Genomic DNA, 22,593 nt, shown 5'->3' with positions numbered 1-22,593 from the left:
ATATTTAATTAATATTTAAAATTGATTGATTGTTTCACGTCACACAAGATTAGAAACGAAAATTATCGAAACATTCATTCGAAACATTTTCATTTAATTCACTTTCCAAAACATATAAACAACGCGTCAAAATTCAACTTTATAGGAATCTAAGTTTAATTACCAACGTACCAATATCCAACTACAAAATCGAAAGCATCGAAATTTCGTTCGAAACTTCCAACTTTCATCCGTCCGTCCATCCACGTGTGCAAACACCTCTCTCATACCTGATTACATATTCAATTAAGCATTTCCATCGTCGTTGATACGCCCTGAATTAAATATGTCAACCTGGAAAACGTAAAAAAAAAAAAAGAAAAAAGAAAAAGAAAATGTTAGAGCCGTGTATTAACACAGGGCCGTAGTTTTCTTCCGGGTATCACAACGGCTGTAGTAACGGCTGGCGAGTCCAACTTGGAAAACGCAACAACACCTTCGGTTATCCTCCGGGGAAATGTCGGAAAAAGGACCTAACATCGTTCCTTCCTTCCGCTGTTCGTTGCTTCACACGTTCGAATAACGAATACGTATATACTTTTCGAATGGTTATGCACAGATCCTTCCAGACCCATTAAAAATGTATCCCTGTCCACATCGTTACGATGTTGACTCGTTTGTAGACATCGTTTTGTAGACATGTTTTGCACGGAGAGGTCGTCATCCATCCCTTGCTTCTTTCCATCCGGCCTCGTCCATTCTTAAATAATTTATTAGAGTGGATTCGGGGATGATATCGCTTATTAGGGGCTCTCCTATGAGTGAAAAATTTATGAGGATTGTTCTTCTCCTCCTTTCACCTCCACCTCTCCGTTAAGTGAATATATCCTCAAGATCGTGCGTTAGTTTCCTTCTATTCTATGTATGTATAATTTTCTTCTCTCCGAAAGGGGAAAGTTGGGGCGTAAAATTTTCCGCAAAATATTCGTCGTTAATTGTTATTGTTATACGAGGGAGGATGTATGATAATAAAGGATTCGTTTAAATTTTAAATTTCAAATGAATTCAACTTGGACGAGTTATTGATATAATTCAATTAGCTTGTCGTTCATAATTTTCAATATTAATTTCGTATTCACATTATTTAAGAGCAACGTTAAAGAGCGATCGATAATTTTATGAAATGAATGGATACAACAAGTGTATATGTATGTGTATATGGTGTATATTACTTTAATAATCGTATCATTAGCTTCAACAATTATGTATAAAACGTATAAAACGATATTGTCCTTCTTTTATTATCGGTAAATTAAAATTCAAATTGATCAAGAATTAATTTTCATTTGTGATCAATGAAAACTACGAAAATTTGCTTTTCAATCAATTTCAATCAATTTGAATTATAATATATAGAAATGATAGAATTTTTATTAAATTAATATTGTTTATAAATTCGATCGATAGAGAATCCTTTTACCATCTAAATTATTTAATTCAATCAAGTATCTAAATTTTTCCTCAATTCACGATTTATTGTACAAAAAGATAGAGAATGTACAAAGTGTATAAAAATGTACAAAAAAGAACTCTAAATTATAAAATTATAACCAGTATCGTAATATATTTCGATCGAACGTTAACGCAATGAAAAGTGCACATGATTCCATCTATTTTTAAAAACAACGCAAGCTAAAAGGAAAAGGTTAGTCTCAAGAAATAGAGAGTAATGAAAATTATTCATTTCAAGAATTCCTATTACGTTCCCTCTCATAGAATAAACATACAACGCATATATATGCGTTTTGATTTCGTAGAAGACATACATATTATAATACATATTATTTATATTTTCACGTAAATATTTATCTAGAAAGCATATATCTCTCGGTAGGAATGTGTTATATCATTCCTCGTGATATTTCCTCCTTTCGTTCCATTATTTTTGAATAATTTTATTACATTAGGAATATTATTGATAATTTTATTTAATCCCCCTTCCGGTCTATGTCCGGTCGATGATCGATACCAAGCGGATGAATTATGTGCAATTCGCTGAGGAACTGAATGATCAAGAAAGAAAAGTAAATGGAGTACAAGAGGAATCCGTACGATTTTCTTGCTATAGAGCCGGTGATGTTCATGTAAATAATAGACGTAAGTAATGAACAGACAAGGAAAGCCAAACAACCGGGCGCCATATCGCTCAGTCTCATCATTGTAAGATAATTTGGATCTTTAGCGGCTTCAACCCCGTAAGTCAGTCCCAATCCCAAAAGCGTATTGAACATAGGTCCACCAAAGCAAGCTGCATAACCCATTCGTGGAAATCCTTGTCTGGCTATGGTGACGTTCGCTATGAGATCTGTAAGCAGATTTCGACAAGTATCAATCCATCTTACGAATGAGATATCACGTAAATAGGGGAATGAGTTTAGTTTGTAATTTCCGTTTGTAATTAGTATAATTATAATAATAAGTATATATATAGTAATAAATATTCAACGACAGATATAGTTACATAAAGTTATAAAATATCACTTGTTTTACTTATATTTAATAGAGGGTAGTTCTCGAGAAAAATAGAAAAATAGATGAAGGGAAGTTTAAGTAAACATTAAGAGATTACATTCATTACTTATAAATAGGAAAATTTATTATTATATTTATTTAAATTAGTTTCACTGAAAGATATTAATTGTTCGATCTACAAAAAATTCATGCATCGTGAAATTTACATACACTGAATCCAGTTTCTTTTTCATTGTATTCAGTAAAGGCAAAGTGAAAAAGGCGGGGGTGAAATTTAATATGAAATTTAATTAATAAAAATGATCCCCTGTTTTACCCTCCCCCGCAATTTTATCCATTCTTTTTTTTTTAATATTTTAAAATTAAAATTTTCAAATCCTTTTTTTCCTTTTTTTTTTTTTTCAAATCTCGTCATTATTAAAATATATATTATCACTTGATCCGTTCAACTGTTTACCTTTCATTTCCTTCAAACTTCATCAAATTCTAAAATAATAGAGAGTCTGATAATAATGAATTTCGAGAACGGGAAAACGCATAACTGCGATATAATGGAAACAATAAATTATTCCACCGCGACTTTTGTAATTTTAGCTTAGTTGTTGTATCTAATATATATCTCTTTGTTTCCCACTCCTCCCTGTCCCTCCTCCGGTTACGGTTCGAACAATCATCGCATAAAGGCCCCTTTGACAATTTATAACATGATTATACATGCATCTTCAATCGAGCATACCGTACAAAAGGTAGATTAGGAACAATTTAACGCACGAATTACATTTTGCAATAGCTTTGCCTCACTCACCACCTATGCTGTTTCCCCAAGCGAGTAATGTAATACCGAGCATGGCGTCCGATATACTGAAAGCGTATCCCACGCATTGGAGCACTGCCATCACCTCCTTGGCCACCAAATAGACCACCATCATTGCCGTGAAGAATCCGAAAAATGCGAAAGCCTGCAATTAATTTGTCGTCTGCCATTATGAGGGGTCGGTTATATAAAAGGCGTAACGAGCACGAATGGTAGAGAGAGAGAAACAAAAAGAGAGAGAAAAGGAAAACTACTCACGTTATGAAACTTTGGTATACGATCCTTGTCGGTTATTAGAAATACAATTATACCGAGTATGGTACCAATCAGCAGGACTATTGGCATCAATGTAATCGGGCCAATGCGCACTGCCCAAACTGGAAACGAGAATGAAAATGAGATGTGACTAAAAATATCTTCGACTATTAACGAAAACTGGAAAACTTTTTTATCGATCCCCTCCATGATTATTATCTTTTTTTTTAATAACGAGCGCAATAAACAGACCGTGGATTTTTATTTAACTGAAATGAAAGTTCAAGTGTTCGACCAATATTAAACATATTGCGTTATATAAAACATATATCGAATTATATTTTCTATAAAATCTATTTACATTGCAACAGAAAGGCTTTTGTAAAGTGAAACGAAACTTCAAAATTTTTTTTAAATTTTGTCATAAAAATCCATTGAGAATGTAGAATATACAATACCATTGATATCCCTTTTTTATTTATCCCGATATCTCGATTGGTTGTCGAGATATAAGCGTTCAAAGTTTCCACGGGAAAACGGCGAGGCGCGAGAATTATGAATGGGCTCGCGAGTCAACGACCTACGTTTTTTTCTGGGAATGCGTACTACGCCCTTCCAAGAATCGCGCCTTACATTTTTCCAAGAATCGCGCCTTACATTTTTCCAAGAATCGTGACTTGTCTGCAGTTTGGGAAAGGTCAGTGAGACAAGCGAGAGGTGCGAATGAGTAACAAGAACGAGATAGTAAACGATTAAAAATTACCTTTGTCTTTACACGACGATATCTCGGAAACCGGAAGTCGTATCGGGATAAATAAAAAACTGTTTTAAAGAGGAAGATCCCGCGCTTCCAACGATCGTTTACTCATCGACAAAAAGTCAGTATCTTCGGAGATATAGCGGTTTAAAGTTTTTGTAATTTTAATAAGGATTTAATAGAGATGCATTACGTAAAAGATACGTTCGTTTTTGAATATGTTTTACATTATTGCTTATCCTAGTAATCTAGTTAATCTAGTTAAGTAATGCGTTCAAGATTTTATTAAAGATAAATACTTGTGCGTTATAACGATGCGAAAAATAACGTTTGTTTTAATTTCGACTAAACACTGGTAATTTGTACGGTAACAAAAAAGGAGGGGCTTCTGTTTTATTTCACGGGGTGAAATAAAATATTTCCGCGAAATCTAAAGTTTTTATTAGTGCGGGCAATTTGTAACGTTGGAGGTAGGAAACGCGACAATTAATACGACTAACCATTTAATACAAACAACGAGAACGTTGGTGTCACACACAGCTGAAAGCAATTTAACAGCTTGGACCAGCCTCTCTTCACGGTGGTCACGCTCACAAGTGGGATAAGTAATTGAAGTATAGCCATGAAAGGTGCACGTATGATTAAAATAAATTTAATGAATGCATTCGCATCTTGCCAGTCTTCTTTCGATATCGGATTAATATCGTAGAGAAATTCCCTGAAGAGACCCTTCGGCCTCCCAACTTCCTCTACAATTATCTCCTCCATCTCTTTCTTTATAAGCCTTTGTCTTTGCAACTCGACTGCGATTGCAACATCTGAATACATAAAAAAATATGTCGTTATTCGTAGATACTTCCAAACTAGCTCACATTAATTGGACATCTTTGATTGAATTTCTTTGAAATCTCTCTACGAAAGTAGAGAGTAAAATCATTCGTTCAATTTTTAATTGATTAAAAATAATACAACGTAGATTGTACCGAGTTTGGCTCGTAAACCAGCAGCACGACTCTTGATAGGAATCTCCGGAATGGTGTCATCCTCTTTGTTCGCCAGGTAAGTACGCAGGATGTCTTCATCGGGTACGCTTGGGATCCTTTCTATAAAAATACATACAAGGAAACGTTCGAAGAAGAGGATCGATAACTACACTTGCGTAGACTTCTTTGCCTTAGCAAACGGAAGAATTCGTTTCGAGACGCTTTCAAACTTTGCACGTATATTCGCGTAATGTTTGGCTTCGATTGCATTTCGTAAGCACCAAACATTGCGCATCCTGCATATATCCAAATAGAAGCACGATTATTTCGCGTTTCTATTTTTTTCGCCTATGCAAAATTTTTTAATAAATTGAAGTTATGTTTTTTATTTTTTTTAATAAACTAAACAAAGTATTACGTGTATTAAATAAATTATTCATTCGATCTTATTATAATTTTTCTACTTTTTTTTTTCGTAAACATTGACAAAACATTGACAAGCTATTAAAAATAAGTTCACGAATGAATAATTTTTGTTTCGATCTAAGAAAAGAAACTTTATCGAAAATTTTTATCCACTCTCGTGATTTTCACTTTTTTTTCATCACTTAGAATTTATTCTTATATCTTTTTTTCCCTCCTCATTTTCAACGTTGAATTAAAAATTTTTCCCCGTTTAGATTACGAAACAAAAAGAAGAGTTATTCTTTAGAATAAATCGTGGCCATGATTCAATACGACGAAATCTTTGCGCCGCTCGAAAATTCTCTGAAACCGCTTTTCCTGCTCACATTTTGATCAAAACCGTTGAGCGACAGATTTGTCGAGCGTTTTCGAAAAGTTTCGCCGTGAACGATGAAACTCACTTTTTAACCTCTCCTCCCGGTTCTCGTACATCTGCATCAACACCACCACCAAAATGAACAAGCAATAGTAGAGAATAAAACCTGCAATTAAATGCATCAGCATTAAAAAGGAATAGCGCCGTTTCACCCCGTGCTCCAGCAAGAGTCACAGGCGTATAATTAATCGCTGCAAAAAGGTCGACGAGCAACGCGGAAAAACTTGGGCCACCATTTGTAAAAATCTGTATCTCTTCTTAAAATTAGGGAACGATAAAAAGTGCTTATTAATTTCTCCTCTCGGGAACGATTTAGAAAAAAGAATAGAGGAATCAGAGCTCGTGACACGTTTTTCTGATAATAAGCGCTATCTTGTCGAGCGAGGGTACAATTTAATTGTTTTTAATTGTTTCAACGCGAATTCGTCAATTTTTTTCCCCTCCCTCCCTGTTTTTGAACGAGGTATCGATTAAATTTTGGTGGAAAACTTTTTAATTGTTTTCCTTTTCGAAGTATTTCCAATATTTCGTATCATCGATTTAACTTTTTTGCTCCATCTTTTTTTCACTTTATTATTTATTCATTTATTTCTGTCCACTTTTTATTTATTATTATCATTTTCTTTTTTATTTATATATATATTTTTTTTTAACTTCGAAAGCTTATCGATGGAGCACGGAAGAAATTCTTCGGCGGTCAAATTACGATGAAACCGGAGGCAGAAAGATCGTGGCTTTGCTTAATTAAATTCGCCCCGGAGTTATCGTTATTGCAGAATTAAACTGCATACTTATGGCCCGCCCGTAGATAAACTTTCTCATTTCTATGAAGCGAGGCGTATTTGATCACCCTCCGTTATATCTTTTCAAGCTTTTTTTTTTTTTCTTCCTTTTCTTCTCCGCATAATTTCGTACGAATCGAAAGGGAGGATTCGTTATTTTTAATTCCAAGAATCGTTTATTTAACTATAAATATACGAAATAAATTAATTAATTAACGAGTATCTTTGAAATAATTTAAAAAGAAGGAAAAAATGAAAAAAAAGAATTAATTTGTGGAAATTACTTTCCATCCGTTTTCACAAATATTCTACCACTCACAAAAAAAAACCTATGTATCTACCCTACATATACATATATATATATATACATATATCGAATCAAAGAGGAAAAAAGAAGAAAATTATCTTTCCATTCAACACCGCGAACGATCAAACTTATTTTTTCTTTTTTCTTTTTTTTTAACGTAGTTACCAAATCCTCTTTCAGAACAGACTTAGCAACGTAACACGAGGCGTTACAAGTAACTCCCTTACACTTCCTCAGTTTCAAAGTTTCTAGCCAACATTCAACTCCGATTCGAGATCCTCCCTCTCGGTCGAACGGGAAGGGAGAGGGGGGAAAGGGAATTGCGAATCCGACAGGATTCAGCAAAGATAAGAGCGAGAGCGAGATAAATAAAAGGCAAGGGGTTGAAGGGGTCGGGAGGAGGCAGATACGTACTTGCAGCTTCCCATAGGTGGACCCGATGGTCCCGCACCACGAAGCTGATCCAGAACACCGTCACGATGTAGAAGCAGGCGTCCCTCATCATAAATTTCAACTCGACGCGGAAAGGCCTGATCACGGCTACGGAACCGGCGATGATCGTCGTCACGAAGATACCAGCGCCGATTAATTCCGTGAACATTATTATACTTTCGTCGGCGCCCGACACGAGGGACGTGAAGATGTCAGGTGCACCGTTTCCGAATGCCAATATCGTCACACCGGCGATGTTGTCCGACAGCCGCAAAACGGTCGCTATCACGGCTAGCGAAGGGCAAAAGCTAGGAGGGAGGGAGGAAAGGGGAAAGGGAAGGGGAGGGAGAGGGAGGAAAGAAGAGTGAAATTAATATAAATGGAGCAATGTATGGTTTACACGCGATGTTACGTTAATTGTCTATCGTTATAAATGCCGCGGATATGGATGTTGTTAATAATCGAAGCGTAGCTGGAAGGAGGATAGTATATTTGATTATTTTTATTTTAGTTTCGCGTGTGAAAAAGCATTTCATTATTTTATATCTGATGATACATTTATATACATTCTGTCTATTATTATTAGTACAAGTATAATATAAGAGTAGTTTAAAGGGGAAAGGTGAAGGGTAATTGTATGCTAAAGAAAGAAATAAATCAACGTGTAAAATAAAATTTGAAAAATTCTTGTATACAACGCATCGATCCATTTCGTAATATCATTGAAAAATTTAGGAAACGTTTTATGAAAAAGTGTCTACGAATCTGTAAATTTGTAATATATAAAAGTAAATTCCTACGTGTTTCGTGTAATAAACGATCAGTGTCGTAAAAATATGTTTCCCGTTTCCGATTTCGAGACGGGTGCGCGTGAAAAAAAAGAGGGGGGGAGGGAGAGAGAGGGAGACGAAAAAAGAGGGTGGAAGGAAATAACGATTAATTTACGACTCCCGATATTTGATTTCCGTACGGGGGAAGCATCGACGGGTTGCTCTTCGCCATCGACAACATCCGCCCGGTATTTTCGCTTCCTCGCCATTTTATTTCCGTGTACGTATACACGTTCTCCTTGATCGCGAATCGAATTTCGATGTGGCCGCGTTTCTAAATACAGCTGTTCGCCATGCTAAATGAATTACGGTTTATTTGGCCCCCCCGTTTAGCTTGAAAGGGGCGAAGGGGGTGAAAGGTGTGGCGGGTAATTTGACGCGGGACAAGAATATTGGATAGCGAATTCGGAATTAATTCCTTTTCTGGGTCGCGAAGGATGCATCGGTTGGAAAGAGATATCGGATTTATCCATGTGATATTCGTCCCTATATATGAGAGATTGTCTATTTTCCTCCAACGATACTCTTATTTCTATTTATATCATGGATTAAAAAATTATTCTAAACTTAATTAATCCGAAATACATTTTTTTTTCTTTAACGTTAATTTAAGTAATCAAGTATTTATTTATCTTTGATATATAAATGATTAAAGTAAATATATGTCGAATAACAATTATAATTTTGTCAAAAAATATTTCTCAATAATCGTACAACGATCATCCGTCATTTCTAATATTTTAAATTCCAATACTGTTACTCTACACTCCATACAATAAATTCTATTATTATTTCGAATCAATGAATAGATTGTACATTCCACGTTTTTTACATGATATATGTCGAATAAAAATTACAATTTTATCAAAAAATATTTCTCAATAATCGTAGAACGATCATCCGTCATTTCTAATATTCTAATATTCCAATACTATTACTCTACACTCCATACAATAAATTCTATTATTATCTCGAATCGATGAATAGATTGTACATTCCACGTTTTTTACATGATAATTTTACAGCTATCTCGAATAGAATCTCTTGATGAAACGCCGTCATCATTTCTCAACCCTTTTCACGCCACATTGTTTTCGGTCCATTGCGTCGTACGTTCGGTATTATCACGGTTACACCTATTGAACATTCACAGAGATAGGTAACAGATTGTAACTGCTTACGTCGCATTTCAGTTATGTACGGGGACGATCCAAGGATCATTATTGGCTACATGCTCGAGTTTTATCGAGGCGGAAAGTGGCGAGCGACCGCGTGGATCGTTTCTTTTTAATGACGCGGCATAAAGCGCCCCGTTCGGATTAAAATTGAATCGCTTCCCACGTGAGAATGTGTCGGATTCGCACGCACACGATGACCCATAACTCACCCTTTACCGAGCACAATGTGCCGTGAAACACTTTACCGCGTCACCCTTACCCCCCCTCCCCCCATCGGTGTCGCGCGCCTTTTATGGAAAATCATAGGAGTTTTATTCATCCCCATAACCGTTTTATTTTAACTATGATTTCGCGATTTCCCTTCCAATGCCACGAGTACGGATGAACGATGCATCGTTGTGAAAACGAACGATATTAACAACTGCAATGAATGCGATGAAAAAAGTGTAGAACAAAATTGCATGTACGAAAAATGTTTGACTATTCTTTGAGATGTAAGAATTTTTTAAAATCGAATAATTTTGGTTTTTTCGAAAGAAGAAAGTTAGATGATTGATGAGTGTAAAAATGATGTTGGAAAAATTAAATGTTGATCAAAATTTATCAGAACTTTGAGTGATTAGAGTAAAAGTATTTGGAAATATGAAATTTTTAAGAGAAAGATTTCTAATCTAAGCAAGTTGTTTTACTTAATCAAGAGTTAAGAGATGTTTAATCGACGGATTAAATTATTTTGCTTACAAATTGTCCGCCGATGTTCCCAAGATGAAGAACAAATATAAAAGCCATATGACCATCAATATCAGTCCAAAAGCGAACAAAGGTTTGTTCTCCGTGGTAAAAGTACAAAACAATATTTCCGTGTATTGAATTAGAGAATCTGTCCGGCAATCTCTGGTTTCTCTCACCCAATTACAACGATTTTCAGCAGGTATTTGCCACACGTACGAGCAATCGTCCTACAAATTTACAGCGAGAAATTGTAAATAAATTTCAGGATTCTCGATTCAATTATCATTATACTTCAATAACGAACGATTGGAACGATTGAAAATATTTTGCTACCCGTGAATGAAATTCACCTCGATAAATTATTACTCGCCATTCTCTCCTTTTTTTTTTTTTTTTTTAATTAAATTCGAAAGAGAAAAAGATAAAAACCTGTCGTATAGGAAGGGCTCCATGTCTCATATAACGTTCGAACAATTTCGAAACCATGGTGGATCCTCCACCACTATTTTCTTATTATCACCAGCATCAATTTTTAACCTATTTTTCCATACAGGTTAAATGTATCGTTTCTTTTTTTTTCAACGAGTATCGTATCGACAGTGAAGTGAGACGCGATTGAATCGTTCGATCATCGATCAGGGATCGAATATATTTATTCTACGAAAAAAAAGGAAATTCGTTGGATAAACTCAGAAATCATTTTCGATCCGGAGAAAGATTTTCAGAAATGACAAACTTCGTCCCGACTCGACTCGAATTGAAAAAGTTGCAACGATGAAGATGCACGATGCGAAAGTTTTTTTCTTCCCACTCGCGGTATTGTTCGTGGGACGCGGCTTCGTCCCGATGTTCAAACGGAACTGAGCTGAACATAAACGCTTTTTCGCAGAGACGAGGGGGGGAGGGAGGGGAAGAAGGAAGGTTGAACGAGTGCAAGAGGCTCATTAGACGGTAACAGCCTATCCTCTTCCTGTTGTTTCTTGTTGTCGTGAAACAATGAGAAAGAAGAAGGACCATAGAACGAGGGCTAATGAGCGCGGAAACTCATCTAGTTATCTATCTGCCCGTAAAACTGATTAGTTCGACAAAAAGTGAACGTCTCTCGTTGCATTCTTCTTTCTCAATTAAAATCGCATCGTTGGGATGCATTAGGTTAAAATCAAGATTACGAAGAAGCGTTACGTATCAGTCAAAGATAAATAATATAAATTTATTTAATTTGTATATTATTCGTATTTCATTTCGTGAATTTTCGATTCTTCAACAATTGCGCACAATTAAAATTTCTTCCATTTTAAAATTATCTGGAAAAGATGGAAGGGAATTGTACCGGTCCAAAGAAAAATTATAATGGTTTATAAAACCTTGGTACGGGTCCTCTTCTTTCCCTCACTTTTCTTAGTTCCATCTTTCAAAGCGATTCTTCGCTACAATAAATTATTTCAATGCGAACTTCTTTCCCTTCAGCCTCTTTGATTACCTTTCTATGAGGTTGGCGAGAATTTTAGAAGAATAGAAGAATTTTAACATTTTTATAATAGGAGGCCTGTCAAAGGGAAAAAGATCATTCGTTTCTCTGGATATTTTTCCTTGCCTCTTCCTTTTATACGTTCAATTTAATATTTATTAATTATCACAAAACTATCGAGTATATATATGTTATGTGTTTTCTGAAACGAAACAAACGTACCGAAAGTAATTGACGTATAGCAAGAGAAAAAACATTGAAAGTTCAAATGTAAAACGTTCCCTTTTTAATGTTTGTTTGACAGAAAAAAAAAGGGGGGGATATCGAAAAAGAACCTTTCGCTTTGTGCGAAAATAATATTTAAAAGAAACTTCCATGCACTTTTTTTTTTAATATAAATTCAACAGAGAGAAGAGCAAAGAATATATATATATTTTAACTTAGCCATATAAATTTAATTCGAATCAAGTCTGGAAATTAAGCCAGAAACTATACTATTCTTCATTCAAATTAGTGATGATTTTCACAATTTTGATATTAATTGTACTTCACTGATATTAATTTAAAGTAAATATAAATCGAATATAATTTGTTACAAGTTGCTTATAAAAGAAATTATTATTTCCTTTCAATACTATTTATCACAATCTTCATTGAAGGAAGAAAAAATTTCTTTTCGAAAAGAATAATTACATCGAGTACAATTACAAAATAAAAATAAAAAAGAGACGAAAGAATTTGATCGAATTAATTATACACGACATGTTTGCTGCATTTGGATTTTATTCCACAATGGAAAAGTCTAAACACTTTATTGGATTGCATTCGAGGTCGACGAAAAAGACACGAACCTCTCTCCCCTCCTCTTCCTTCCTCCCCTCCCAATTTATAACTTTACGCTTTCGTTCTTTCAGAGGGATACGCGGCTGACTTTTCCGGCTTCCTGTTTCGCCACTCCACGTTCGTGCATTCATAATAAAGCGCGAGTGATATAACGCTGGAATATGCAAAAGCTTCTTTTCGTCGTGTAAGATGCCACTTATAACTGATATGGACGACGTTCTCCTTTTCTTTGTTAACGCGTATGAATTTTTAAAGCCGAGATTATATTTGAAAAAAAAAAAAAATATCTCTGCATGTATTTGCCGCAAGATTATTCGTATGTTAATCGAACCTCCATGTAATGACAATGATTTTAAACGAATGAAAATTTTCGAATAATTTCTTTCGCGAATATTTGATTTGTAATTGTACAATTTTAATTATTGCATTATCCAGCCATACGATCCCTTTTTTACTCTTTCAATTCTGACGTTAATAGTACGGCGTTAAAAATTTCAATATTTTACTGTCATCTTGGAAAAAAGTGTCTTTTTTAAAGATACACGCTTCCGTAAGTTGTTGCTTCATGCAATTTCGCATAAAGCGTTTTGTCAAATATTTTATAAGAAAACGAGCGAGTTTCCGAGGCTTTTAAAAGCATTTTCGAAGCATAGCGTTCCCTCGCTATTGGTAATATCTTAGATGAATGACGCAAAAAAAAAAAAGAAAGAAAAAATGTGTTTGACAAAAAATGTTTCCAGATATTTTTAAACGAGTTAAATATTATATTTATTATACATACATAAACACATAAAAAACTTTATTATTACATGTTAAAAAATAAGAATAAATATAACAAGTGTAATCTGTACAACGAATTCTTTTCTTTTTTTTTAATTAATCAAACGATCTTAACAACTTCTTACGATATTTCGAAGTAGGATTTTTCTTCACGATCGTTTCTTATTAACATCTATCGACATACTTCTTTTCCAAATTAATAATTTAAATAACTTGTAAACGATGAATATCGTCAACACGATTGAAATTATTATCGCGAGTATAACGTCCAGCAATAAATATTGATACCAAGTTAAACTTATTGCCGTTGTCCTCAACGAATCCGGTCCATGGCGAAGCAAATATTCTATCCAATAAACACCCTCGTCCAAGGGTGGTATCAGTCGATCCCTGAACTCGAAAGAGGCTTTCCTTGCCATATCTCTGTAACTGCGAATCACGAATCTCGATTAACATAATTATAACATTCAAAATAATCTTTTCTCCTCCTCCTTTAATTTCAAAAAATTTTTTCCATCGAAACGAATCGACGACCAATGCTAATGAAAAAGCTCTCGACGAGATCAAACGTAAGGATTCGCGCGTCAAGCGTTTCGATTCGAACGAAATTTCTTCCACTTTTCGGGCGTGAAAGCTATACACGTAATTTATAGCCACGATAACTCGGATTTAAGGATCGCGGAGCCAACGTTTTCAATTTTTGCTTTTCAATCACAATAAATTTAAATTTTTAGGAATTATGTACACGATCGTAGAGGATCAAATTTTCAATCGTCCATTCTCCGTTTCAATGATTAAGACGCCTCGCGTGGCGCGATTGCGATCGTTAACGATGATCCATCGCGCGATGGGGACGATTAATGGACGAGAGAGGCGGGGATGGGGCGATAATTAACGCGCCCTCGATCGATTCGAAAATCGACAATGAAATTGAGCGCTCGTCGCCGGCCCGTTTATCATCGACCGATTGTCATCCGCCAAATGGACTCTGCCTATACGATTGTAACGCAAAAACGTTTCTCCTCGAGTTCTTACTCTCGCTCGTTATATATGAACGCGTATATATAATTGTAATCTCGTACACGGCGAATAATGGATAACCTAATTTTTCAGAATATCATTTTAGAAATATCTATCGAACGTAGTAATTTTAAAATTATCGAGCATAATGCTATGAAATACGTTTTACGATCGTTTTAAATCGTCATTAAAAATTCATCGCTCGGTTAATTCGGCGGTATTGCTCGGCAAATAATATAGATGGATAATGAAAAAGAGAGATGTGGAAGCTCTCCTCTCCTTCTCTGTGTTCTTTCTATATCTATATCCACGTTATATACGAAGCAAGCAATTTCCATTTGCACGAAGAACGAAGATTCTAATTACCTCTTGTTCAGGAGCAGTTCGTTCAAAGCGTTTGATATCTCCTGCACGTATGAAAGTTGATAGTAATCCAGTTTCAGAGCGAACCCCCTTTTCACGAAGTAGGCCAGGTTCAGGTGTTGATCCCCGTACAGGGGTATGCCGAGAATCGGTACCCCGCAATAAACCGCCTCTTGAGATCCCAGCATTCCACCGTGCGAGATAAATAGCCGCACATTCGGGTCACCTGGCCATTTTCAAATCGATAAAGTTAAAAGCCGCACGCGAATCGAATATAACTAAGGTTATTTATATAAAGGTATTTTAACATTTTAATATTTCTTTATTTTCGCGGGAATGTTATAATTGTAAATGTTTATTAATGGAAATTTAAATTTTAAGGGATGAAAAATATCGAAATAAAGATCTGTTTCATGATTGATTTTTAAATATTACTATTCCAGATTTAAGGTGTCAAACTTTATCAATTCTTTGAGTTTAAATAAGACAATAAAATGTTATATGAGCATTCTATTTAATTAATTTTATTAAAAATTAAAGCTTTATTAAATTTAATTTATTAATTTATTAAAAAAGCTTTATTAAAAAATATAAAATTCGAAGGGAATTGTTAAGTGATTTAATTATTACTTGGTGATCTATAATTCAATTATTGTTCCCTTCGAATTTTGTATTTTTATGGATCTTATATATTTTACTTTCGCTTTCGAAATTATTTTACGTCATTTCGCACGTCTGATAGATTTTTTTATTTTGAATGCATAAACATTGTAATTTAAATATTTCTTTTTTTTTTTTTTTAAATCGGCAAGATCAATTTGACGAGGAATTAATAATGAACAAATTTGTCAACAATTCATCGTATTTCGTTTGTGAATATAAATCAATTAGTGGAACAACGATCGTTTGCATACAAAGCGATCTGATTGCTAACGGCATACGAAATGGAACGCGTGCAGGTAACGCGTTGTACAACGTTTGGATCCATCCCAAGATTTAACCTAGACCTGGCCTAAATTTAATCCTGCCCTAATTCGCACATTATTCATCCATTCCTATATAACTTGCTCCCTATTTACGATGTAGTAAATTCTGAATCGTATATGATCTATCTCTCTCTCTATATATACATATATATACATATATATAACGTTTCGAACGTGACGCGTTTGTAGAGTGATTCGACGACATCATCGCATGTTAAACGTTAAATAAATTCACTGGACGAATCTTGATTGAAACAGATTTTTATTTCGCAAAGAAATGAATAAGTAGTAATAAAATAATAATCTTTGACAATAACTTTTTAACATTTAAAATTAAAAAAGGAAAGGAATTGTAATTATTCTAGACTTCTGTTTAAGGTCTAATTCCTTCGTATAGGGAAGTAGGTAATTTTCGAGAGAAAATCTCGAGGAGGTCTCGAATAAAGTTTAAAGTTGTTTTTTCAGATTTGTTTCTCGACAACAGTGGTGCACTTAACCTGATTTTTCAAGATTCAGGGATTAATTCGCTTCCGCGTAAAGGATACTTTTTCTAATACGTTTTAAAACTATGTACACACATTTCCATTGAATTGATAAAGACGAAAAGGAAAAAGAGAAACGAACATTAAATACAACATAATGATTTAAATAATCTTCGAATCGATATTCGAATCATCGATTATCATATAATTTTTTTTTTTTTAAATGAAATTTTGTACTCACCGATATTCCATTTTTCCAATATTTCAATATAAAGTTAATCTCCATTTTCTTTCTCTTCCCGTGGCTCGATTTAAATTCCACACGGGATTTTCATAAAATTTAAATCAAATCTGTACTTAATACAATGTGTGTATGTATCAAACTTTACTAGCTAAAATTAGAGCTAAAATGCACGAATATATCGTGCATTATTATTATTATAAAATAAACGGATGGTTATATCTGATTGCGCGGGACAGGATTATTGACAATAAGCGGCGTACAATATGTATAACGAAGGATAATGATATTCGGGAAAATTGGTCTATAAGTTATTTAACATTAATGCATAATTTAAATATGCAATTTTACGCGATTTCGGGGCTCGATATCTTGAATCATAGATGGGATCGTCGATTACACGCGAGAATAATAATATTGTCCTATCAGGGAGAGCACGGATATACACGACCATGATTAAGGGAAAGATTAAACTTATTATTACGAATTAAAACATTTACCACCAATTCGAATTCTAGAAATATCCGTTGTAACATAGCTTTTCATACCGTTGTAACCAATTATCAAACAATGAATCATTTTTATACGTGACTCGTTCGGCATTGAACTTAATTGCTTTTTGAAATAGCATCTTAATATTCTTGAATATTTCAAAACATATTTAAAATAAATACTTCTTATCTTCCATAATATTTAACCCAATCTACGAAACAATTTTACTTAACCTTAAGCTATTAAACTGAAATTACTGTAAATAATTCGGTAATTTTTCGTTACCAACGTTCGACATTCGAGTATCTTTATCGAAAAAACTGTTCCACTAAAAATTTACGAAACAACCATCCAGGAGAGCCACGTATAAAAACGTCCGCAAGTTTTTTCCTTTCTTTCTTCTTTTTTTTCATGGAATAATATCCTTCTGGCGGTTAAACTCACGCCACACACACACAAAAAGAATAAATATATATATATACGTACACAATATGGAGAGCTGGGGCGCCCATTCGATGCACTTAACTTTCTTGGGCAGCCTGGGCATATTGCTCTCGATGCACTTCCACAATATCCGTTGCGGTACCCGCTCGAATGCCTCGTAGAAAGACATTAACACCTCGTTGGGCAGTGTGGACATGTTTATCTGCGATCCCAGGCTGAAGTAAATGACCCCGTTCTCGCTCGAGTCGAGAAAATCCTTAAGATCTTTGGGCAACGGCGGAGGGCCTGACGCTGGTATGTGCATACCGCCCAGTTCTTTGTACTCTGGAGCGAGGGCTCGTGGCGTGTTCACAGCCCTGTGCCCGTTCGTCAGTATCAACGACATCTTTGAACGTAACGTGTCCAAGTCCGGAAGATCGTCGCCGAAGTGTTTCTTCGCGATCTCGTAGCCTGGCCTGTCCGCTAGATACCTGATCAGTACAATCGAATCGAGAAATTTATCGAATTAATCAATCGTGTGCAATCGTGGATGGAATGTGATGTAATGTATTAGTGGATGGAATTGGATGTAATGTATTAGTGGATGGAATTGGATGTAATGTATTAGTGGATGGAATTGGATGTAATGTATTAGTGGATGGAATTGGATGTAATGTATTAGTGATGGAATTGGATGTAATGTATTAGTGGATGGAATTGGATGTAATGTATTAGTGGATGGAATTGGATGTAATGTATTAGTGGAAGGAATTGGATGGCTGTTTGATATATGTATATTTTTTGAATTATTATTGTTTTTATTTTGAATTATTATTGTATTTATTGAATTATTATCGTGGTATATAAAATCTTTTGGAATAAGTCGACGAATAAGTCTGTTTAACATCAAGCAAATGTAATTATCTGACGAACATCTGTATCCAATTGTATCTTGTATTATAAATATGGAAAATTGGCATTTGAATGGAGATCTGAATCGTCTGTTCTATAGCTATATAGAGCAACAGAGAGTTTAGATAGAGGCCGTCACAGGCAATTAGTCCGCCATTTGCCATCGAACGGTTTATGATGAGAATCAGATCTTAATGAGTTTGGATATTATACCGCGAATGAGGATATAATAGGCTCATTTGAAAGACGACCGACGCTTCGTTGGTTAAATGTAATAAATATGATATAACGTTTCCAAGATTTCAGTAAATGAGTGATTGATGATTGAACAAGCAATTGGGATTTAGAAGAAAGGAAGGAAGAAAAATTCTCGATCTTTGACTTACCTATAGGCGAGCTTGCTGATGAAAAGGTACATCAAATTGGTGGCCCTCTCGAAGAAATTCATCTCGTCCGAAAAATTGCTTAAAACCGAGTTAGGAATGTAACTAGGGATGTCAGGATTCCTAAGAATGTCGTTCGTCCATGGATAAGACACGGTGCTACTTACTCCAACCACAATTGGTATTTTGAGAGCGTGGCCGATACCGATGAAACAGTCGGAGAGGAAGATTTCCATGATGTACACATCGAACTTCTCTTTCGAATGGAGAAGTTTCTTCAATTCCGGATGCTCGAGTACAGATTCACACGTTGGTAAGCTTAAATGGGATATCGATTTCAATTTTTGCCACATGGTCCGCTTGTACGCAAGCTCGATCGACCTTGTACCGACCACGTACGGCATGCTCGAAGATATATCGACATCCGTGAAATTAGGTAAAACTGTTTTCTGTGGGAAATGGTTGAACGAAACCACTTGGTGGCCCCTCTCAGCAAGCCTCTTCAGCAACGCCTCGTACACTATGTAGTGACTTTTCGCTTGGTGCGGAGTCATCATCAAAATTCTGGCGCCATTGGCATCGTCGTACATCGCACAAACAATCGTTATAAATATCGCGAGTAGAAACTTCATTTCGAGGAGGATTAAAGAAACGGGGAGAGTTATCGAGTAATTAAGATCGGACTTGTGATTTGAAAGTGAATGAAACTTGTTTAAAAGTGGAATGAAATGCAACTGAATAATAATATTTTAAACGTTGATATATCACGCGATATAAATATATTCGGTGAATCGTAGTACAACGATAAATTGTAATTATATTATCGTTATATCTTTGTTATTTTTTTTTCAACGTTAATCGTTCCATTATCTACATTCTTGTACACACACTTTCTCAATACAAGAGATAAAAACAACATATACACGATTAAATCTATTAATTATCAAATTATAAGATTCTTATATGAAGTTTGTACATAAAAAGCGTATTAAACTTTTTACATAAAGTGTTAATATTGTTCGAACAAACAAATATTATATAATATTTAACGAATAACACTTGCACGGATAAATTTTAACCTATTATTCACCAATTCAACGCTTTTAAAAACGTTTCCAAACGTTTCTCTTTAATGATTCACCGATGACTGCCAAATTATTTTCCCTTTCCAACCGTCTGCAACACCGGTTAAGCGGCCCGCACAATGGGGGGACAGATGATGCCAACGATATCGATATCTGGTTTCGCGACACAAATAACAACATCAAAATGGTTTTCAATGAATACTAAAACCGGTATATATATTATTTGCACCACGAGAACCACGATGCAAGTGGTTCTAGATCGTGCACGAGTTTCAAGATTGTGTAGATCGCTTTATGGAGTTCGCACGCACAACACAACGCGTCTATGTCACATGACGTCAAACAACCTTTCCACTCGTATTTTTGGAACCGGCTTCTCGTTCCTCTCTCTCTCTCTCTCTCTCTCCCCTTCAATCCAGCGTGAATTTTCTGTCTCTCGTCGCGCCTACAAGACGAGCGAACGCTTTCAAAATTTCAACGTCGCGTTATCCCCCGTTGCTGTCATGAGAATAATTGCCAATAATTTTGATTAACAATCGAGAAAGGTTTCGTTATAAAAGATCGAAGTTATCAGGAACGAGATATCGATCGGCCAATATTTAAAGTGATAAAAATTTGATAAAAATCTTAATCGTGCATTGGCGGTATTGCTGGTTAAATAAATTTAACGAACAAATAAATTACATTGCCGATAAACTTTTATGTTCTATGAGATGAGAAAAGGAAGATATTTTTTGAATAGCTCGTTTAATAACTTCTTTCGATTTATCTTTGTTATTAGATACGGGGGAAAATTTATTTCGTGATAATACTCGTGATAGTATTATCTAAGAAGAAAAAGGGGATTTATTTTCAAATTATCAGAAATTAGAAATGTTATAGATTGATATCGAACACTGAAATCACTGATAATATGAAAGATTATCGAATTATATTGATTAATTATCTCGTTGTACCGATTAATCATCTCGTTTCGTCGACACACTCGCGAGATTTAGAGATACGAGAGGCTGGTATTTTCTGCTGCGCCGGATTAAAGTGGTTCATTATTAAGAAATGCGGCGGAGAGAGACAAGAATGGCTGGTTGAGGTTGAAAGGGAAGGAATTGAATGGAGAAATGGAAAAGAATCCGCCATTGCCGCTCACATTCCCACACCGAGTTCAATTGAAAAATATATACCGATTTCCAAATTGCCGATGCAGTATTGTTTGTAAAATTGCTCAGATAATGTATGAGAGTGATGAAAAATAACCCTTTTCTCTCTCTTTCTCTCGAGAATATCAAATGTTGCAATTTTCATCGTAATTTTCAGAAATTGATTGAAATATTCATTTCCGCGTATCTAATTCTAACATGTAAATGTCTAATTCTAAAATCTATCTTTAATCTTTATACTTGATAGTAAGTTGCCTCTAATTCAATTTATTTAATTCGATGAAATAATATATTCGTGAAATATATTGTATAATATATTATAAATATAATATTTAATATATCGATAAAATTTTTAGCGTATTTTTATCAATTTAAAGTATCTTTCTCAGATAAAATTTCTATCACAATGTAAATATATCTATTTTTTAATTTTTTTTTTCTTTAACTTAAATTTAAACTAAATCGTTTCTCGATTTTACGCGATTAATTTTAAATATTTACGTAAAAAAAAATTTGAACGATAATTGTCGCTATTTAACTAGATAATTGAAATGTGATAAACATGTTTTCATGGAACAAGAATGAGGTTAGGAAAGGAGAGGCATATTATGTTTGTAATTACACAAAATGACTTCAGTGTTGACGTCAGTGTTGAACGAACCACGATATTCATTATCTTTATCTTTATCCAAGTTTCGAAATCACTTCAAAACTTTGTCGTTTGAAAATTTGGATGAGTTATCTGATAAATTTTATTCAATCTCAAAATGTAAATCTTAATATCCATGGACGATATAATAATAAATTTACACAGTTTACGAAATAAATAGAATTTAACGATAAAATTTAAATGTTTGCCTTTGTCAATTTAAATACACGATAACTTTGAGATTTTATTTTAAAATAAAAGATTCCATTACTTTTAAATGGTAAAATTATCTCTGTGTTTTTAAAGGAAGAAAAATATCAGTATCAGCCTAGCAATCGAATCTATAATCTAGAATACAACTCTTGCTGGAAACTGCACTGTTTTAGTTCGTGCAAAGTTCAAGAGCACTCAAAAAAAAAAAAAAAGAAAAAGAAAAAAACTGTGCACCAAAGTTTCTTTCCGCATTTGTTGTATAAATTCTTTTTCTTATAACATAACAATCCTCCTGTAGTCTGAATAAGAGTAGTAAAAAGTTACTACGAACATTTTGAAATATTTAATACGATTTAAAACCATTCTGTAAACGTTAATGTATATAATTCTTGAAATTTCTTTTTTAAAAAACTGTCGAATTAATTTTTATATCTAATATATTCTATAAAAGAAAAAACAAATCTTTATAAATTTGTAAAATTTATTTCGAAAAAGCATCGAATTAATTTTACAACTATTGTAAGAGAAAGTATCAACTAACGTCAGAATGGTTAAAAAAAATATTGGAAGAAGCAATATTCGCAAAAGGAAATTGCAAATATACGAAACTTCAAGTCAAGGTATAAATTTTTAAGCCATCAACCAAAATAAGAATAAAATTCTATTTTATCAGA

At 34.3% G+C, this 22,593-nt stretch overlaps 2 protein-coding genes across 3 annotated transcripts; both read right to left on the bottom strand.

The window, feature by feature from the left end:
• Nucleotides 1-1,350: 1,350 nt before the first annotated feature.
• Nucleotides 1,351-12,279, bottom strand: LOC724430 (putative sodium/calcium exchanger 7). The gene is made up of 9 exons (XM_026440164.1): nt 10,852-12,279; nt 10,432-10,649; nt 7,665-7,990; nt 6,187-6,267; nt 5,321-5,440; nt 4,838-5,155; nt 3,584-3,702; nt 3,317-3,470; nt 1,351-2,344 (listed from the first exon to the last, which is right to left on the bottom strand). The coding sequence occupies exons 1-9, from the start codon at nt 10,906-10,908 to the stop codon at nt 1,968-1,970; spliced, it is 1,770 nt and encodes a 589-aa protein (XP_026295949.1). The 5' UTR covers nt 10,909-12,279; the 3' UTR covers nt 1,351-1,967.
• A 1,195-nt stretch (nt 12,280-13,474) lies between these two features.
• LOC411021 (UDP-glucuronosyltransferase 2B18) lies at nt 13,475-20,419 on the bottom strand. Of its 2 annotated transcripts, XM_026440163.1 has the most exons (5): nt 19,208-20,417; nt 18,819-19,133; nt 17,584-18,011; nt 14,900-15,122; nt 13,475-13,942 (listed from the first exon to the last, which is right to left on the bottom strand). In XM_026440163.1, exons 1-5 carry the CDS (start codon nt 19,237-19,239, stop codon nt 13,663-13,665), a joined length of 1,278 nt encoding a protein of 425 aa, XP_026295948.1. In that variant the 5' UTR covers nt 19,240-20,417; the 3' UTR covers nt 13,475-13,662. The 2 variants fall into 2 exon arrangements, with proteins under 2 accessions (XP_026295948.1, XP_394494.5); XM_394494.7 differs by having other exon boundaries at nt 18,819-20,419.
• Between the last annotated feature and the right edge of the window lie 2,174 nt (nt 20,420-22,593).

This window comes from Apis mellifera, linkage group LG4 (assembly GCF_003254395.2).
Source record: "Apis mellifera strain DH4 linkage group LG4, Amel_HAv3.1, whole genome shotgun sequence".
NCBI classification, from domain to species: Eukaryota; Metazoa; Arthropoda; class Insecta; order Hymenoptera; family Apidae; genus Apis; species Apis mellifera.
Note: the sequence above shows the minus strand (reverse complement) of the source record. Positions and strands in the feature narration are given on the sequence as shown.

Excerpts from the sequence above, each read along its gene's own strand:
- LOC724430 (XM_026440164.1), bottom strand. The coding sequence starts at position 10,908 with ATGGTTTCGAAATTGTTCGAACGTTATATGAGACATGGAGCCCTTCCT. Across the intron at positions 10,650-10,851 it reads GAGCCCTTCCTATACGACAG|GACGATTGCTCGTACGTGTG; the intron begins GTTTTTATCTTT and ends GTAAATTTGTAG. Across the intron at positions 7,991-10,431 it reads GGAACATCGGCGGACAATTT|CTTTTGCCCTTCGCTAGCCG; the intron begins GTAAGCAAAATA and ends CCTCCCTCCTAG.
- LOC411021 (XM_394494.7), bottom strand. The coding sequence starts at position 19,447 with ATGAAGTTTCTACTCGCGATATTTATAACGATTGTTTGTGCGATGTAC. Across the intron at positions 18,012-18,818 it reads ATCAGCAAGCTCGCCTATAG|GTATCTAGCGGACAGGCCAG; the intron begins GTAAGTCAAAGA and ends TGTACTGATCAG. Across the intron at positions 15,123-17,583 it reads GCCCCAGCTCTCCATATTGT|GTGACCCGAATGTGCGGCTA; the intron begins GTACGTATATAT and ends GAAAATGGCCAG.